Source organism: Babylonia areolata, chromosome 11, assembly GCF_041734735.1.
Source record: "Babylonia areolata isolate BAREFJ2019XMU chromosome 11, ASM4173473v1, whole genome shotgun sequence".
NCBI classification, from domain to species: domain Eukaryota; kingdom Metazoa; phylum Mollusca; class Gastropoda; order Neogastropoda; family Buccinidae; genus Babylonia; species Babylonia areolata.
Window position 1 is genome coordinate 8,157,788 of NC_134886.1, and position 17,500 is coordinate 8,175,287.

At 46.6% G+C, this 17,500-nt stretch overlaps 1 protein-coding gene across 1 annotated transcript in view; it reads left to right on the plus strand.

Moving 5' to 3' along the window:
• The window catches only part of LOC143287131 (transmembrane protein 26-like), a 75,460-nt gene that overhangs the window by 44,794 nt on the left and 13,166 nt on the right, over positions 1-17,500 (plus strand). The window contains exons 3-4 of the mRNA XM_076595075.1: positions 14,087-14,296; positions 15,921-16,168. Of these exons, the coding sequence (XP_076451190.1) occupies positions 14,087-14,296; positions 15,921-16,168 (458 nt within the window). The remainder of the gene's footprint in view (positions 1-14,086; positions 14,297-15,920; positions 16,169-17,500) is intronic.

Below are 17,500 nucleotides of genomic sequence, written 5' to 3' on the forward strand. Positions count from 1 at the left end.
CCTCTACACAGACCCCTCGGATGTCCAGTGGGGGTCTGAATGACCCAACCTTTAGCTTCCGTCGTCAGAATTGTGGTATTCTTTGTCAACATTCACGTCTTCAGTATAAGAGCCTTCCGCTTGCAATATTTTGATGATGGTAATTGGGGTGAAACGCTGTTAACGTCGTCTCTTTCGCCGTTCGTATGGAGAGAGTTAATGAACGCGGTTTTCGAACTGATCATAAGATACGGTGGTGAAACATGTAAGGCTTTGCGATTCTCAAAAAATCATTCATAACCAGCTTCTGATAACATCGTTTCAATGCCATTTGGCCCCTTTTTAGGTGATAAAGGAAACGTCAAACAGAAAGCGCAGAACTTGATACACGTGACAAGTGTCTTGTATTGAGTTGATTAACTGACAGTAATTTGTATAGTCAAGGGGAACTTCCCTGTTCCATCAGTTTCAGTTTCAGTTTCAGTAGCTCAAGGAGGCGTCACTGCGTTCGGACGTATCCATATACGCTACACCACATCTGCCAAGCAGATGCCTGACCAGCAGCGTAACCCAACGCGCTTTGTCAGGCCTTGAGGGAAAAAAAAGGTGAATAAATAATAGATAAGCTTACACAAATAAATAAATAAATAAATAAATAATAACTATAGAAGGTAGTAGTAGTAGTAGTAGTAGTAGTAGTAGTAGTAGTAGTAGTAGTAGTAGTAGTAATAATAATAATAAATTAATAACAATAATAAATAAATAAATAAATAAGATAACAATGATGATAAATAAGCAAATAGATGTAAAACATGAAGACACACATTTACATATACACCCACACATGCATAACAGATATGCACCGAACATGCAGTTTCACAGATATGAAAGCACAGTTAAATACATATAAACGTACATGAGCTCCAACACACACACACACACCACACATATTAGCCTGCGTTTCGTTTCATCAAACGCAGATAAGTTCGTAGTACTTCCATATGAAGAGAAAACGTATTAAATGCTTATAAATCTAAACAGCAACGCAAAGTTTATGTATCCCCATTTTAGCGGAAATGTTCTACCAATGCTAAGTTTTCATATCCCCAATTATCCTGCAATTCTAAGATAATTATTATACCATAAATTTTCATATCCCCAATCGAGTTCTTTTTTTTTTTTTCTTTCAGTGCAAGGTGCTCATATCCCTGTCTAAGTTCTGATATTTCTATCAAAGCTAAGTTTTCATATCCTTATTTAAGATTAAAATTTTCTATCAATGTCGAGTTTTCATGCATGCCCCCATATTGAATTTATTAGACCGTAGGTCAGTACTGAATATTAAAAAACAAACAAACACCGTATATCACAACATGAACGATGCATATTAATCTGAATATAGCTTCTGTTCATTTGTCAATCTGATGCTCACTTCTTTTTTTTTCTTGGTATTTTTGTCCAGTTCACTGTTCCTTGACATTCTATCACGGAGCGCTGTGTGGCATGCCTTCAGGATTAACAGCCAGTATTGATTCATAGTTGTCCCTCGAGAACCGCTGAAGTCGATACGTTGTGCCATCATCGAAGGACACCATCGGTGGAAATGCATGTGGCTTCATAGCCTAATTGTTTATTGGGCGGGGGGCGGCGGGGGGCGTGGGAGGGAGGAGGGGAGGGTGCGGGGGGGGGGGGGGGGGGGGGGCAAACCACATATATGCTTCAAGCAACTAAACTGAGGAACCTTTGTGATGCAACGCGGATGAAAGCGGGTTCGTGGGCCTTAGGGTGGAAGTGAATTCCATCATTTTGGTTCATGCCAGTATGACAGCAGTTTTCCATCACATAATTACTGTCAACGTGGGAGTTGTCCCCCGATATTCGGGGGTGTACACTTCTTCAGATTGGACATGCTCATCCGCACATAGCTTCCAGCGATTGGAGAATGATAAAAGAAACCGTGCACATGAGCACGCGCGCGCGAGCACACACATGCGCACAACCGCACCCGCACACACATGCTTCGCGCGTGCTTGCACGCACGCACACACACACACACACACACACACACACACACACACACACACACAATTTAATAGTGTACTTGGTGTGCAAATTGCAAATATTACTATATCCCACCTCTCTGTCAGTCTCTCTCTCTCTCTTCACAAATGATTATTTCTAATTTATGATGATAATAATCACCGTTATGATAGAAAAATAATATTACAAAATAATAATAATGATGATGATGATAATAATAATAATAATATCATTCATTTTCAGTCAAATATCCTCAGACTATAAATGAATAAACGAACGAACGATCTCTCTCTCTCTCTCTCTCTCTCCTCTCTCTCTCTCTCCCTCCCTCCCTCCTTTCTTTCTCCCCATCACTCCCCGCTCCCTCTTTCTGTTCATCTATCTCCCTTCTCCCCCCCCACCCCTATTCCTTTTATCTCCCCCCCCCCTCTCTCTCCCTCTCTCTCTCTCTCTCCTTGTCTCTGTCTCAGTCTGCCCCCCCCCCACCCTCTCTGTCTCTGTCTCTGTTTCTTTCTTTCTCTTTCTCTCCCTCTCTCTCTCTCTCCTTGTCTCTGTCTCAGTCTGCCCCCCCCCCCCCACCCTCTCTGTCTCTGTCTCTGTTTCTTTCTTTTTCTTTCTCTCCCCTCGCTCTCTCTCTCCTTGTCTTTGTCTCAGTCTGCCCCCCACCCTCTCTGTCTCTGTCTCTCTCTTCTCTGTCTCTCTGTCTCTGTCTCTGTCTCTGTCTGTCTCTGTCTGTCTGTCTGTCTGTCTCTCTCTCTCCTTCCCGCGCGCGCGTGTGTGTGTAGGAGGGGTGGGGGAAAGGGGGGGGGGGGAGTTAAAAAAAAACGGATTGCTATCAGTTCGCCCATTTAGACAGAACTGATTACAAAGCTCGCCGTCTTTTTACACAACTGACACATTCCTTGGAGCTCAGTTGTTGATAAATCTCTCCAGTCCACCACCACCACCACCACCCCCTCCTCCCCCGCCCCCCTCACCACACCCGCACCCCCCCCCCCCCCCTGAATCCCCCACACCCACACCCACACCCTCACCATCACGACCCCTCCTCCGCCCCTTCTTCTTCTTCTTCTCCCCCCACCCACACGCCCTCTAGTTCCTCCAGCCCCTTTCTTCCCCACCCCCACACCCCCTCCCCACACCCCTCCACATCTATCACCTCTCTCCAGATAAATACGAAAGGGGCGACAGGTGTGTCTTGGATGCGTCATTGCAAGTAATTGGATTAAATGTGTGAGTAAGACTCTTTTCTGTTCTTTTTTTTCCCCCCTTTCTTTCTTTATCTTCTCTCGTTTTTGTTTTGTTTTTTCAAGAGGCGGGTAGGAGGTGGGGTGTGGTGTTGTTGTTGTATACGATAGTAGCTAACTCCTGTGCTTTCTAAAGTAGATCATGTTAAGGAACGTTGCAGGAAAACTGAATGCTGTTTGTTGGTTGTTTGCTTGTTTTTTTGTGTGTTTTTTTTTATTTTTGCGTTCTTTCCGTCCACATGGCCTTTTAGAACCTCTACTCTGGCAGGGGGATTGTGTATCTGTCTTGTTTTTGTCACCGCCTCGTTAAGATCTCAGTCATGCGAGCAAGCCAGAGCTCTCTCTCTCTCTCTCTCTCTCTCTCTCTCTCTCTCTCTCTCTCTCTTTCTCTCTCTCTGCTCTCTCTCTCTCTCGGCCTCTCTCTCATCCTCTGTCTTTCCCTCCCTTTCTCTCTTAGTCTCTCTGTCTCTCATTCTCTCTCTCCTCTCTCTCTCTCTCTCTCTCTCTCTCTCCTAGTCTCTCTGTGTCTCATTGTCTCTTTGTCTCTCTGTCTCTCTCCTTCTCTCTCTCATCCTCTGTCTCTCCCTCCCTTTCTCTCTTAGTCTCTCTGTCTCTCATTCTCTCTCTCCTCTCTCTCTCTCTCTCTCTCTCTCTCTCTCTCTCTCTCTCCTCTCTCTTAGTCTCTCTGTCTCTCATTCTCTCTCTCCTCTCTCTCTCTCCTAGTCTCTCTGTGTCTCATTGTCTCTTTGTCTCTCCGTCTCTCTCCTTCTCTCTCTCATCCTCTGTCTCTCCCTCCCTCTCTCTCTTAGTCTCTCTGTCTCTCATTCTCTCTCTCTCTCTCTCTTCTCTCCCTCTCTCTCCCTCTCTCTCTCTTATTCTGTCTCTCATTGTCTCTCTCTCTCTCCCTCTCTCTCTTCTCTCTCTCTCTCTCTCTCTTAGTCTTTCTCTTTGTCTCTCTGACTTTGTCTCTCTGTCTGCCTGTCTGTGTGTCTGTCTGTCTCTATCTCTCTCCCCTCTCTTTCCTAGTCTGCCTGTGTCTCTGTCTCTTTCTCTGTCTCTGTCTGTCTGTCTCTCTCTCTCGCGCGCGCGTGCGCGCGCATGTGTGTGTGTGTGTGTGTCTGTGCGCGCGCGCGCACGCGAGTGCGTGTGAATATACGTGATTATGCACATAAGTTGAGCATGTGTGTGTGTGTGTGTGTGTGTGTGTGTGTGTGTGTGTGTGTGTGTGTGTGTGTGTGCATGCGAGCGCACGTATGCAGATATTATGTATGCGTGTGTGTATGCGTTCGTGTGTGTGCATGTGTGTGCTGTGTTGTGTGTGTGTGTGTGCTGTGTTGTGTGTGTGTGTGTGTGTGTGTGTGTGTGTGTGTGTGCGTACGTGCATGGGCACACATGTGTGCGTGTGGGTGTGCGTGTGTGTTTTGTGTTCATCAACGATTATTTGTCTATTGTACAATCAGATTACATGCAGCACACACACAAAAGTGAGCCAGAAATATACATAAACAAAATTATGCCCAGCTATATCCTGTTGAAATGAATACTGTAATGGTGTGTGTGAACATTTATGTGCAATGTCATATCAAAATGACAACCACGATGATTTATTGTGTGAACATGTCTGTCAGAAAATTGCGTAGGCATTAACCTTAATTGAGCTAAAATGTCAAACAATTGTCAGCTGAATTTTCGGAATGATTCTAACCGACCTCTGAACTTTTGAAACAGTACTGAACCCGAATTCCACGACACTGACGAAAAATAATTCTTGTCAACAATTTTCTCGGCGTGATGTTAGGAGAACTTCCCATGAAAGGAGAGCAAGGATATCCACCAGAGGTGTCTAGAAGCCTGCTGAATGATAATTTTGTATGCGACATCTCACTGATTCACCACTGACGGGCGCAATAGCCGAGTGGTTAAAGCGTTGGACTGTCAATCCGAGGGTCCTGGGTTCGGATCACGGTGACGGCGCCTGGTGGGTAAAGGGTAGGAGATTTTTACCATCTCCCAGGTCAACAAATGTGCAGACCTGCTAGTGCCTGAACCCCCTTCGTGTGTATATGCAAGCAGAAGATCAAATACGCACGTTAAAGATCCTGTAATCCATGTCAGCGTTCGGTGGGTTATGGAAACAAGAACATACCCAGCATGCACACCCCCGAAAACGGAGTATGGCTGCCTACATGGCGGGGTGAAAAACACGTAAAAGCCCACTCGTGTGCATACGAGTGAACTTGGGAGTTGCAGCCCACGAACGCAGAAGAAGAAGAAGATTCACCATTCCTAGAGCTGTACAGTCCAGTCTTTCACATCCTCTGAGAATTAGGAAGGTGGCAGAATGGTTAAGACGCTCTGCTGCCAATACAAAAAGTCCGATAGGGTGTGGGTTCGAATCCCGCTCTCGCCCTTTCTCCCAAGTTTGACTGGATGATTAAACTGAGCGCCTAGTCTTTCCGATGAAACGATAAACCGAGGTCCCGTGTGCAGCACGAACTTGGCGCACTGAAACAGAACCCATGGCAACGAGAGTGTTGTCCTCTGGCAAAATTATTTTAAAAGAAATCCACTCTGATAGGTACACGAATATATATGCATGCACTCAAGGCCTGACAAGCGCGTTGGGTTATGCTGCTGTCAGGCATCAGCCTAGCAGATGTGGTGTAGCGTATATGGATTTGTCCGAACGCAGTGACGCCTCCTTGAGAAACTGAAAGTGGAACTGAAACTGAAACTGTATGCTTTGAAGAAGCACGGACTTTGTATTTGTATTTGTATTTCTTTTTATCACAACAGATTTCTCTGTGTGAAATTCGGGCTGCTCTCCCCAGGGAGAGCGCGTCGCTATACTACAGCACCACCACCCCCCCCCCCCCGCCCCACCCCCACCACCCCCTTTTTTTCTTTTTTTTTCCTGCGTGCAGTTTTATTTGTTTTTCCTATCGAAGTGGATTTTTCTACAGAATTTTGCCAGGAACAACCCTTTTGTTGCCGTGGGTTCTTTTACGTGCGCTAAGTGCATGCTGCAAAACGGGACCTCGGTTTATCGTCTCCACTCAATGTCAAGTGGAGGGGGAGAAAATATCGGCGGCTGAGCCGTGATTCGAACCAGCACGCTCAAAGTCTCTCGCTTCCTAGGCGGACGCGTTAACTCAAGGCTATCACTCCAGGTAGCGCAACAATCATGACTCCGTCTTATCGACGCATGATTAAATGTCGTCTTGTTTCTCTGTCGATCATTCGCCCAATGGCAGCTGTCTTACGGCTCTAACTAACCCAGGTAGGCAGCCTGTTGTGCGAATGACTCCGTGTTTGTAAAGCGTTTAGAGTTGGGTCTCGGACCGAAGATTGGCGCTGTACAAGCATCCGTATCATCATCATCATCATCATCATCGTTGTCATCATCATGATCGTCGTCATCGGCATCATCATCATCGTCGTCGTCGTCGTCGTCATCGTCATTATCATCATCATCGTCATCGTCATCACCTGTCCAGTACATCAACGTTTTCTGTGTTTGACCATTGTTTGATTTACTCACAAGGATCGTTATTCATCAAAACTCAAGGATTCACAAGGATTATTCATCAAAACTCTTACAAATATCAAGAGGGGAGGGATAATGTGTGATTCTGTTTAGGACTAATCCATAGAGGGTTTTGGGGATGGGCATTTTTTTTCGTAAAAGGTAATTCTCTCTCTCTCTCTCTCTCTCTCTATATATATATATATATATATATATATATATATATATATATAGTGGAGTGATGGCCTAGAGGTAACGCGTCCGCTTAGGAAGCGAGAGAATCTGAGCGCGCTGGTTCGAATCACCGCTCAGCCGCCGATATTTTCTCCCCTTCCACTAGACCTTGAGTGGTGGTCTGGACGCTAGTCATTCGAATGAGACGATAAACCGATGTCCCGTGTACAGCATGCACTTAGCGCACGTAAAAGAACCCACGGCAAGAAAAGGGTTGTTCCTGGAAAAATTCTGTAGAAAAAATCCACTTCGATAGGAAAAACAAATAAAACTGCACGCAGGAAAAAAATATAATAAAATAGGTGGCGCTGTAGTATAGCGACGCGCTCTCCCTGGGCAGAGCAGCCTGAATTTCACACAGAAAAATCTGTTGCGAAAAGAATAAATACAAATACCAACACAAATATATATATATATATGTCCCACACACAGGGAAAGCAGCACCACAGCATAGTAAAACGTTTCATTAACTCTCTCCATACGAACGGCGAAAGAGACGACGTTGACAGCGTTTCACCCCAATTACCATCATCAAAATATTGCAAGAGGAGGGCTCTTATACTGAAGAGGTGAATGTTGACAAAGTATACCACAATTCTTACGACGGAAGCTAAAGGTTGGCTCATTCAGACACCCACTGGACATCCGAGGGGTCTGTGTAGAGGAGAAGAGAGGACTGGCCGTACTGAGTGAGTTAAACAATATTCAAGGGTGAGATTGAAATGTCACGTTGAACGATGACATAAAAGTAAAATAAACAAACAACACAACAACACAACACAACACAACGCAACACAACACACCGCAATATACCGCAACACAACACAACACAACACAACACACCGCAATACACCGCAACACACCGCAACGCAACACAACACAACACAACGCAACGCAACACAACACACCGCAACACAACACAACACAACACAACACAACACACCGCAACACAATACAATACAATACAATTACAACTGGAGAAGAAAGATCAAATTTGTGTGAGTTTAGTGACTCACCCGTTTAAAAACAAACAAACAAACAAACACACACAAACAAACACACAAACAAACACACAACCCAAGAAGCAGAACAGATCGTTCACCTGCCCCACCTGTAGCCGCGCTGATGGATGAAGTGGCAGAGCATTGCAGGCACTCCCCTCCACACCCCCACACCCCCCAACTCTCTGGCACAAGATATCACTGTGTATCGACATCAGATCTTACAGTCTGGGAGAAAACAACATACAACAACAACAACAACAAACAATGACATCTTCTATGATTCATTGCCATGGAGACCCCAGCACTTGTAGCTTTCCATCTCTCTGTCTGTCTCTGTCTGTAATCTTTATTTCCCTGTCTCTTTTTCTCTCTGTTTCTGTCTGTCTGTCAATCTGTTTGCCTCTCTCTCTCTCTCTGTCTCTCTCTCTCTCCCTCAGTGACAGTCTGCCTCTCTGTCTCTGTTTCTCTCTGTCTGGCTAGCTCTATAAGGTCATTCTGTCTCTCACTCTCTTTCTCATTCTTACTCTGTCTCTCTTTTCCCCTCTCACTCCCTCTCTCTCTTTATATCTATCGCCCTCTCTCTTCTCTCTCTCCCCCCACTCTATATCCTCTTGTTCTCTCCCTCTCTTTCTCTCTCTCCTCCTCCTCCTCCTCTCTCTCTCTCTCTCTCTGTTCCTCCTTCTCTGTCACTCTCCCCATCTCCCCCCTCTCTCTCTCACTCTCCCCCCTCCCCCCACCCCCTCCCCACCACTCTCACTCTCTCAATTCCACCCTTCCACACGCCTCTCTCTCTCTATCTCTCCTAATATGTTATGTTGGCACCAGTCAGAAGACTTAACTTTTATTTGTAGAATTCTTTTCAACCGTGGCCGAATTCTACACATAGCTAGCCGAGCAAGCTGTTGGAACGGGAAATATCCCTTCGACTGCGTGGACCACAAGGTGTAGTGTCATCGACTTCACCAAGGTGTCTTTCGAGATATCCTTGTAACCTGTCTGTATGTTTCAGGTCTAAGTGATGCTGGGAGGTGTTATAGCCACGGAAATACTTCTCTGTTTGCCTGTCTGTCTGTCTGTCTGTCTGCCTGCCTGTCCACGTGCCTGTCAGTCAGTCAGTCTCTCTCTCTCTCTCTCTCTCTCTCTCTCTCTCTCTCTCTCTCTCTCTCTCTCTCTCACCATATCTCTCCCCCCCCCCCTCTCTCTCTCTCTCCCTCCGTCTTTCCATCTCCATCTTTCCATCTCCGTCTGTCTCTCTGTCTGTCCCTCAATATCTGTATCTGTCTGTCTGTCTGCCTCTCTCTCTTTCTTTCTTTTTTTTTCTTTCTCTCTCACATGCTGTCTTTCACTGTCTCTGTGTTTGTCAATCTGGTGGTCTGTCTGTCTGTCTGTCTGTCTCTCTCTGTCTCTCTCTCTCTCTCACCATCTATCTAACCATCTCTCTTCCTCCCTATCTCTCCATCTCTCCTTCTTTCCATTTTTGTCTGTCTCTCCTTCTCTCTGACTCTCACTCTCTGTGTCTGTCTGTCTGTCTCTCTCTCTGTGTCTCTCTCTCTCTTTCTCTCTCACTCTCTAACCATCTCTCTCCTCCTCCTCCTCCTCCTCCTCCTCTTCCTCCTCCTCCTCACTCTCTCACTCTCTCTCTGTTCCTCCTTCTCTGTCACTCTCCCCTTCTCCCCCCCTCTCTCTCTCTCTTAATCTCCCCCCTCCCCCCCCCGACCCCCTCCACACCCCTCTCACTCTCTCAATTTCACCCTCCCACACGCCTCTCTCTCTCTCTATCTCCCCTAATATGTTATGTTGGCACCAGTCAAAAGACTTAACTTTTATTTGTAGAATTCTTTTCAACCGTGGCCGAATTCTACACATAGTTAGCCGAGCAAGCTGTTGGAACGGGAAATATCCCTTCGACTGCGTGGACCACAAGGTGTAGTGTCATCGACTTCACCACGGTGTCTTTCGAGATATCCTTGTAACCTGTCTGTATGTTTCAGGTCTAAGTGATGCTGGCAGATGTTGTAGCCACGGAAATATTTCTCTGTTTGCCTGTCTGTCTGTCTGTCTGTCTGTCTGTCTGCATGCCTGTCTACGTGCCTGTCAGTCAATCAGTCAGTCACTCTCTCTCTCTCTCTCTCCCTCTCTCACCATATCTCCCCCCCCCTCTCTCTCTCTCTCTCTATCCCTCCGTCTTTCCACCTCCGTCTGTCTCTCTGTCTGTCCCTCAATATCTGTATCTGTCTGTCTGTCTGCCTCTCTCTCTTTCTTTCTTTTTTTTTCTTTCTCTCTCACATGCTGTCTTTCACTGTCTCTGTGTTTGTCAATCTGGTGGTCTGTCTGTCTGTCTGTCTGTCTGTCTGTCTGTCTGTCTGTCTCTCTCTCTCTCTCTCTCTCTCTCTCTCACCATCTATCTAACCATCTCTCTTCCTCCCTATCTCTCCATCTCTCCTTCTTTCCATTTTTGTCTGTCTCTCCCTCTCTCTATCTCTCACTCTCTGTCTGTCTCTCTCCCTCTCTCTGTCTCTCTCTTTCTCTCTCCCTCTCTAACCATCTCTCTCACCATCTCTCTAACCATCTCTCTTCCTCCCTCTCTCTCTATCTCTTCTTCTTTCCATCTCTATCTGTCTCTCCGTCTCTCTATCTCTGTGTCTGTCTGTCTGTCTGTCTGTCTCTCTCTCTCTCTCTCTCTCTCTTCACCATCTCTCTAACCATCTCTCTTCCTCCCTCTCCCTCTCCTTTCCATCTCTGTCTGTCTCTCCGTCTCTCTATCTGTCACTCTCTGTGTCTGTCTGTCTGTCTGTCTGTCTGTCTGTCTGTCTCTCTCTCTCTCTATCTCTCTCTCTCTGTCTTTCTCTCTCCCTCTCTAACCATCTCTCTCTCTCTCTCTCACCATCTCTCTAACCATCTCTCTTCCTCTCTGTCTCTGTCTGTCTCTCTCTGTCTCTCTCTCTCTCTCTCTCTCTCTCTCTCTCTCTCCTTCTTCTTCTTCTTCTTCTTTCCATCTCTATCTGTCTCTCCGTCTCTCTATCTGTGTGTGTGTGTGTGTGTGTGTGTGTGTGTGTCTGTCTGTCTGTCTGTCTGTCTGTCTCTCTTCACCATCTCTCTAACCATCTCTCTTCCTCCCTCTCTCTCTCTCCTTCTTTCCGTCTCTGTCTGTCTCTCCGTCTCTCTGTCTCTCACTCTCTGTATCTGTCTGTCTGTCTCCCTCTCTCTCTCTCTTTCTCTCTCCCTCTCTAACCATGTCTCTTCCTCCCCCTCTCTCTTTCTTTCTCCCTCTCTAACCATCTCTGTCTGTCTCTCCGTCTCTCTATCTCTCACTCTCTGTGTCTGTCTGTCTCTCTTACTCCCTCTCTCCCTCTCTCTCTTTCTCTCCCACTCTCTCTCTCTAACTCTCTCTATCTCCCCCCCTCTCTCTCTCTCTCTCCCCTAGTTCCCTAATCGTTGTTTAGTCAGAGCAAGCCCACAAGGTTTTCTTTACCACACTGTTGTGTTTCTTCAAGGCGGCTAGCGTTGCCACCCAACCAGACTGAGAGATCAGAGGAGACACCGGCATCGGATGAGAAAACACTGGCATCAAAAGCTATTGTTGGCGCGCGAAAATCTGGCTTCCCTGCTGCTCGCGGCTTTATTTATTGGTTTATTTAAACACGCGCACTCTCTTTGCTAAACCTCTGTTCTTTGGGGCGACTGTTTACAAGCTGTTTACAGCTGTTTACAGCTATTTACAGGGTAATTACGTGATGCGGGAGGGGTAACAGGGGGGACTTCTAAAGACGTGTGTGTGTGTGTGTGTGTGTGTGTGTGTGTGTGTGTGTGTGTGTGTGTGTGTGTGTGATGTGTGTGTGTGTGGTGTGTGTGTGTGTGTGTTTGTGTGATGTGTGTGTGTGTGTGTGTGTGTGCGTGCGTGCTGGCGGGCGGGAGGGCGGGCGTGCATGTGCGAAACTTTTATGTAACTCTAATGTTTTTCTGTTGAATTTTCATGAATAATTATTTGTTCAAATTGTCTTACATGTGCATTTTGTTTCGGTTTTGTTGTTGTTGTTGTTGGTAGTGGTTTGTTTTTTCGTTTGTTTTTTTCGTTGTTTATTCTTTGTCTTTTCGTCTTTCTTATTTATTCATGTATTTATTAATGTATTTATTTATTTTTTTTAAAATTTATTTATTTATATGTTTGTTGTTGTTGTTTGTGCGTGCATGGTTCAGCTCATCCATTTTTACCCTCAACGAAACCGACATTTGTCATTGTCATTGTCATTTTTTGTCGTCATTGTCATTGTCATTGTCATTCTCTCTCTCTCTCTCTCTCTCTCTCTCTCTCTCTCTCTCTGTCTCTCTCTCTCACTCTAGCTGTCTCTCTCACTCTAGCTCTGTCTCTCTCCTTTCTCTCTGTCACTCTGTCACTCTCTCTCTCTCTCTCCCTATCTCTCTCCCCTTCTCTCTTCTTCTCTCTCACTCTCCCCCTCTCTCTCTTCCTTTTCTTCTCTCTCTCTCTCCCTTTCTCTCGCTCTCCCTCTCTGTCTCTCTCTCTCTCCAGCTCTCTCTCCCTCTCTCTCTCTCTCCCTCTTTTCTGTCACTCTCTCTCTCTCTCTCTTTCTCTCACTCTCTCTCTCCTTTCTGTCACTCTGTCTGTCTCTGTCTGTCTCTGTCTCTCTGTCTGTCTGTCTGTCTGTCTCTCTCTCTCTCTCTCTCTCTCTCTCTCTCTCTCTCTCTCTTTCTCTCTCTCCACTTTCTCTCTGTCACTCTGTCTGTCACGTGCAATCTTCCAAGTATATATTCACGCCTATCGGTTTCACTTCTTCTTCTTCTTCTTCCTCCTCCTCCTCTTCTTCTTCTTCTTCTTCTTTTTCTTCTTCTTCTTCGTTCGTGGGCTGCAACTCCCACGTTCACTCGTATACTTTACACGACTGGGCTTTTACGTGTACGACCGTTTCTACCCCGCCATGTAGGCAGCCCTATTCCGATTTCGGCGACGTACGTGCTGACATGGATCACAGGATCTTTAACGTGCGTATTTGATCTTCTGCTTGCGGTATACACGCGAAGGGGGGAGTTCAGGCACTAAGCAGGTCTGCACATGATTATGATTATGTTGACCTGGGAGATCGGGGAAAAAATCTCCACCCTTTTACCCACCAGGCGCCATTACCGAGATTCGAACCCGGGACCCTCAGAATGAAAGTCCAACGCTTTAACCACTCGGCTGTTGTGCCCGTCTGTCGGTTTCAGTTGCAGTTTCAAGGAGGTGTAGGAGCGTACGGACAGATAGGCACTGGCTTGGATCAGACACATGTTCAGTTCGATATAGACATCCTCTTGTATGAGTTCGAGTATGTGTACTTTTAGACACGATGTAGGTGATATTTATCGTTATCTTTTTTTTTATAATTTTATTATATCTATTTGTTTTATTTTTTTTTCATTTTTCTCTGTTTTTCTCTATGTTTTTCGAAGTGTGACATTATCCCTTATTACCCATGTCAAAGTCATAATCAATGATGCAGTCTATCAGAATGTTCTTCTAACATTTCCTGTGTTGTTACTATGTTTGAATATATGTAATCATAGGACGCACCTTTTTTTTTTTTTGTTATTCACTCCATAGAAGAAAAAAAAAGAGGCAAAGAAGGGAAAATGAATTTAAATGATAGGTCTCTCTCTCTCTCTCATCCCCCCCCCCTCCCTCTCTCCCCTCATTCACTATGTTTTTTTGTTTTTTTTCAATTGTTGATATTTTGTTGTCTTTTTTTTTTCTCCAAATGTACTTGTGTATGTAATACTATCCTGTAATGTTTCTGGTGTGGACATTAAAAAAAATTCAAAAGTGAAAAAAAAAAAGATATACACTACACTACATCTGGTAAATGAAGTAAAATAAGAGAAAAAAAAAATGAATTAGATTAAATTAAATCAAATTAATAAAAGAAAAGAAAAGAAAGAAAGAAAGAAAGAATAGAATTGGAAACGCCTCTCTTGCCTTCAGAATAACCCCGAGATAAAATATACACTACACTACATCTGGTAAATGAAGTAAAATAAGAGCTCTCCTTCCTTCACCCCTCCAGGTGAACCTGGAGATACGGATCCCTCTCCGCCTGCGATCCGAGGAGTGGATCAAGACCCTGGAGCAGATCCTGCTCCTGCTGCTGATCCTGGGCCGCTGGCTGCTGCCCAAGGGCAAGCTGACCCACGACCAGCTCTCCCAGCTTCTCCTCGTCTACATCGGAACGGCCGCGGACATCGTTGAGTTCTTTGACGCCTTCAAGGAGGACGTGGTGAGCTTGGGTGGTGTTTGTGGTGGAGGTGGTTGTGATGGTGGTGGTGGTGGTGGTAATGGTGGTATTTTTTGTTTTGTTGTTGTTGTTGTGGTGGTGGTGGTGTTTGTGGTGGTGGTGGTTGTGATGGTGATGGTGGTAATGGTGGTATTTTTTGTTTTGTTGTTGTTGTTGTGGTGGTGGTGGTGTTTGTGGTGGTGGTGGTTGTGATGGTGGTGGTGGTAATGGTGGTATTTTTTTGTTTTGTTGTTGTTGTGGTGGTGGTGGTGGTGGCGGTGGTGGAGGTGGTTGTGATGGTGGTGGTGGTGGTGGTAATGGTGGTATTTTTTGTTTTGTTGTTCTTGTTGTGGTGGTGGTGTTGGTATTTTTTATTGTGTTGTTGTTGTTTTTAGTTATTCTTATTGTGGTGGTGGTGGTGGTAATGGTGGTATTTTTTCTTTTGTTGTTCTTGTTGTGGTGGTGGTGTTGGTATTTTTTATTGTGTTGTTGTTGTTTTTAGTTATTGTTATTGTGGTGGTGGTGGTGGTGGTAATGGTGGTATTTTTTGTTGTGTTGTTGTTGTTGTGGTGGTGGTGGTGGTGGTGGTGGTAATGGTGGTATTTTTGTTGTGTTGTTGTTGTTGTGGTGGTGGTGGTGGTGGTGGTGGTAATGGTGGTATTTTTGTTGTGTTGTTGTTGTTGTTGTGGTGGTGGTGGTGGTATTTTTGTTGTGTTGTTGTTTTTGTTGTGGTGGTGATGGTGGTGGTGGTATTTTTATTGTGTTGTTGTTTTTAGTTATTGTTATGGTGGTGGTGTTGGTGGTAATGGTGGTATTTTTGTTGTGTTGTTGTTGTGGTGGTGGTGGTGGTGGAGGTGGTGGTGGTGGTGGTTGTGGTGGTAATGGTGGTATTTTTGTTGTTTTGTTGTTGTTATACTGATTGTTGTTGTGGTGGTGGTGGTTGGTGGTGGTGATGATGATGATGATGGTGGTGGTGGTGGTGGTGGTAATTGTGGTTGGTGATGGTGATGATGATGGTGGTGGTGGTGGTTGTGGTTGGTGGTGGTGGTGGTTGTGGTTGGTGATGGTGATGATGATGATGATGATGGTTTTGTGGTTGGTGATGGTGGTGATGATGATGATGATGGTGATGGTGGTGGTGGTGGTTGGTGATGGTGGAGGTGGTGGTGGTAGTTGTAATGGTGTTGTTGTTGTTGGTGGTGATGGTGGTGGTGGTAATGGTGTTGTTGTTGGTGGTGGTAGTGGTGGGGTGGGGTGGTGGTGTTTTTGTTGTTTTGTTCTTGTATTTTTATGGTAGTAGTGGTGGTGGTGGTAGTAGTAGTAGTAGTGGTGGTGGTAGTGGTTGTGTGTGGTGATGATATTTGTTGCTATGGTGGCGGTGGTGGTGGTAGTGTGCTGGTGTGCTTGTGAAGTTAATAGCTAATCCTGTATCGTATTATTATCGAATCAAATTGTACCGTGCATTGCATCACCACACAACATCGCAATCAGCAAAATCCCCACCAACCAGGTAACTAAAACCCCGGCTTTTCTTGTGTGTTTTTTCCCTGTGCACCCCCACCCCCACCCCCACTCCCCCCCGTCCCTGACCTCCAACAACAACGACAACAACAACACCCCCGTCAAGGTGAAGTACGAGGCCATCCTGTGCATGTCCATCCTGGGCATCTGGTCCCTCAGCCTGATCCAGTTCTCCCTGGTGCTGACGGCCACACGGGCACGGCGGGACCAGAGCGGGCTGGTGCCGGGCAAGCGGCGCAAGAAGGCGGACAAGGAGGCCGTGGGCTGCTGCTCCGCGGACGTCTACGGCATCATCATCTCCATCATGCTGCAGGACGCTCCTTTTCTCGTGCTCAGGCTGCTGCTCATCTTCAAGTGAGTTGTGCTAGGGGTGGTTTGGGGGGACGGGGGTGGGGGGTGCGGGGGGTCTGGGGGCGTGGGGGGGGGGGTGAAGAGGGTTTGGTGGTGGTGGTGGTAGTGTGGCAGTGGGAACTGGGGGCGTGGGGTGGGGGTTGGTTGTGAGGGGGGGGGGGGGGTACTGGGATTTTAGTTGGGAGTGGTGGGGTTGGTGGGGCGAGGGGGGGGGTGGGGGTTGGTGCGAAGTGGTGGGGGTGGTGGTGGGGGGGGAGCTGGGGGCGTGGGTGTTTTGGTGGGAAGTGGTGGGGTTGGTTCGGGGAGGGGGGGGGGGCGGCGGGGTTTGGTTGGGAGAATGGGGGGGGGGGAACTGGGACGTGGGGTTTGGTGGGGAGTGGTGAGTGATGGTGCGGGGAACGGTGGTGTGGGCGGGGGAGGGTGGATGGAGGAAAGAAAAGGGGTGAGGGAGGAGGGATGGATAGTGTGTATGTGTGTGTGTGTGTGTGTGTGTGTGTGTGTGTGTGTGTGTGTGTGTGTGTGTGTGTGTGTGTGTGTGTGTGTGTGTGTGTGTGTGCGTGTCTTTGTCTGTGTCTGTGTCTCTATGTGTGTGTGTGTGTGTGTGTGTGATTCACTTCCCAATGCAATGGACAGAAAGAAAGAAATGTAAGTGCCGAGAGGAGAGAGAGAGAGAGAGAGAGAGAGAGTTGGTGAAGAAGAGAGAGAGAGAGGAATGAACAGAACTGTGGCGTGGGCGAAGAGGTGTTGAAGATGGTGGTCGTGGAAGCGGTGGGGGGAAAATGGCGTGCGTGCTAACCATTCTGACCTGCAGTTTGTGTGCGTGGGAGGAGACACAGCGGAGAACAAGGAGAGAGAGAGAAAGGGGGGTGGAGGTTCATAATAAATACATCCACGCAATGCATTGTTTATACGCGCACGTGCGTTTACAAGCACCTGCATATGCTCACAACACGAAACCCAAAACCCCGCTCGGTCATCAGAAACGAACCACGGACCGCAAGGGAACGATGAAAACTATATCTCAACTGTAGAAGGTCATCAGTGTATAAACAAAACACAGCATGCCGCCACACTCTACCCTTTACGATCGTGACAGTTATAAGTTTGTCTCTGTTTCCACTGCCAGACCCAAAATGCCAGCAGGAACATTGTTAATGCCTTTTCACTCCACCAGGCAAGCCGTCACAGCTGCGGGCAATGCAGTACGACCTATGATAGCCCACCACAGCTACGACTACGACAGTATTCAAGCTTCGCTTTCTTGTGATGTACGTGGCATTGTGGTCAAAGGTTGCGCAAGTTTACGCATACCCAGATTCAAACACTCGACTGTTG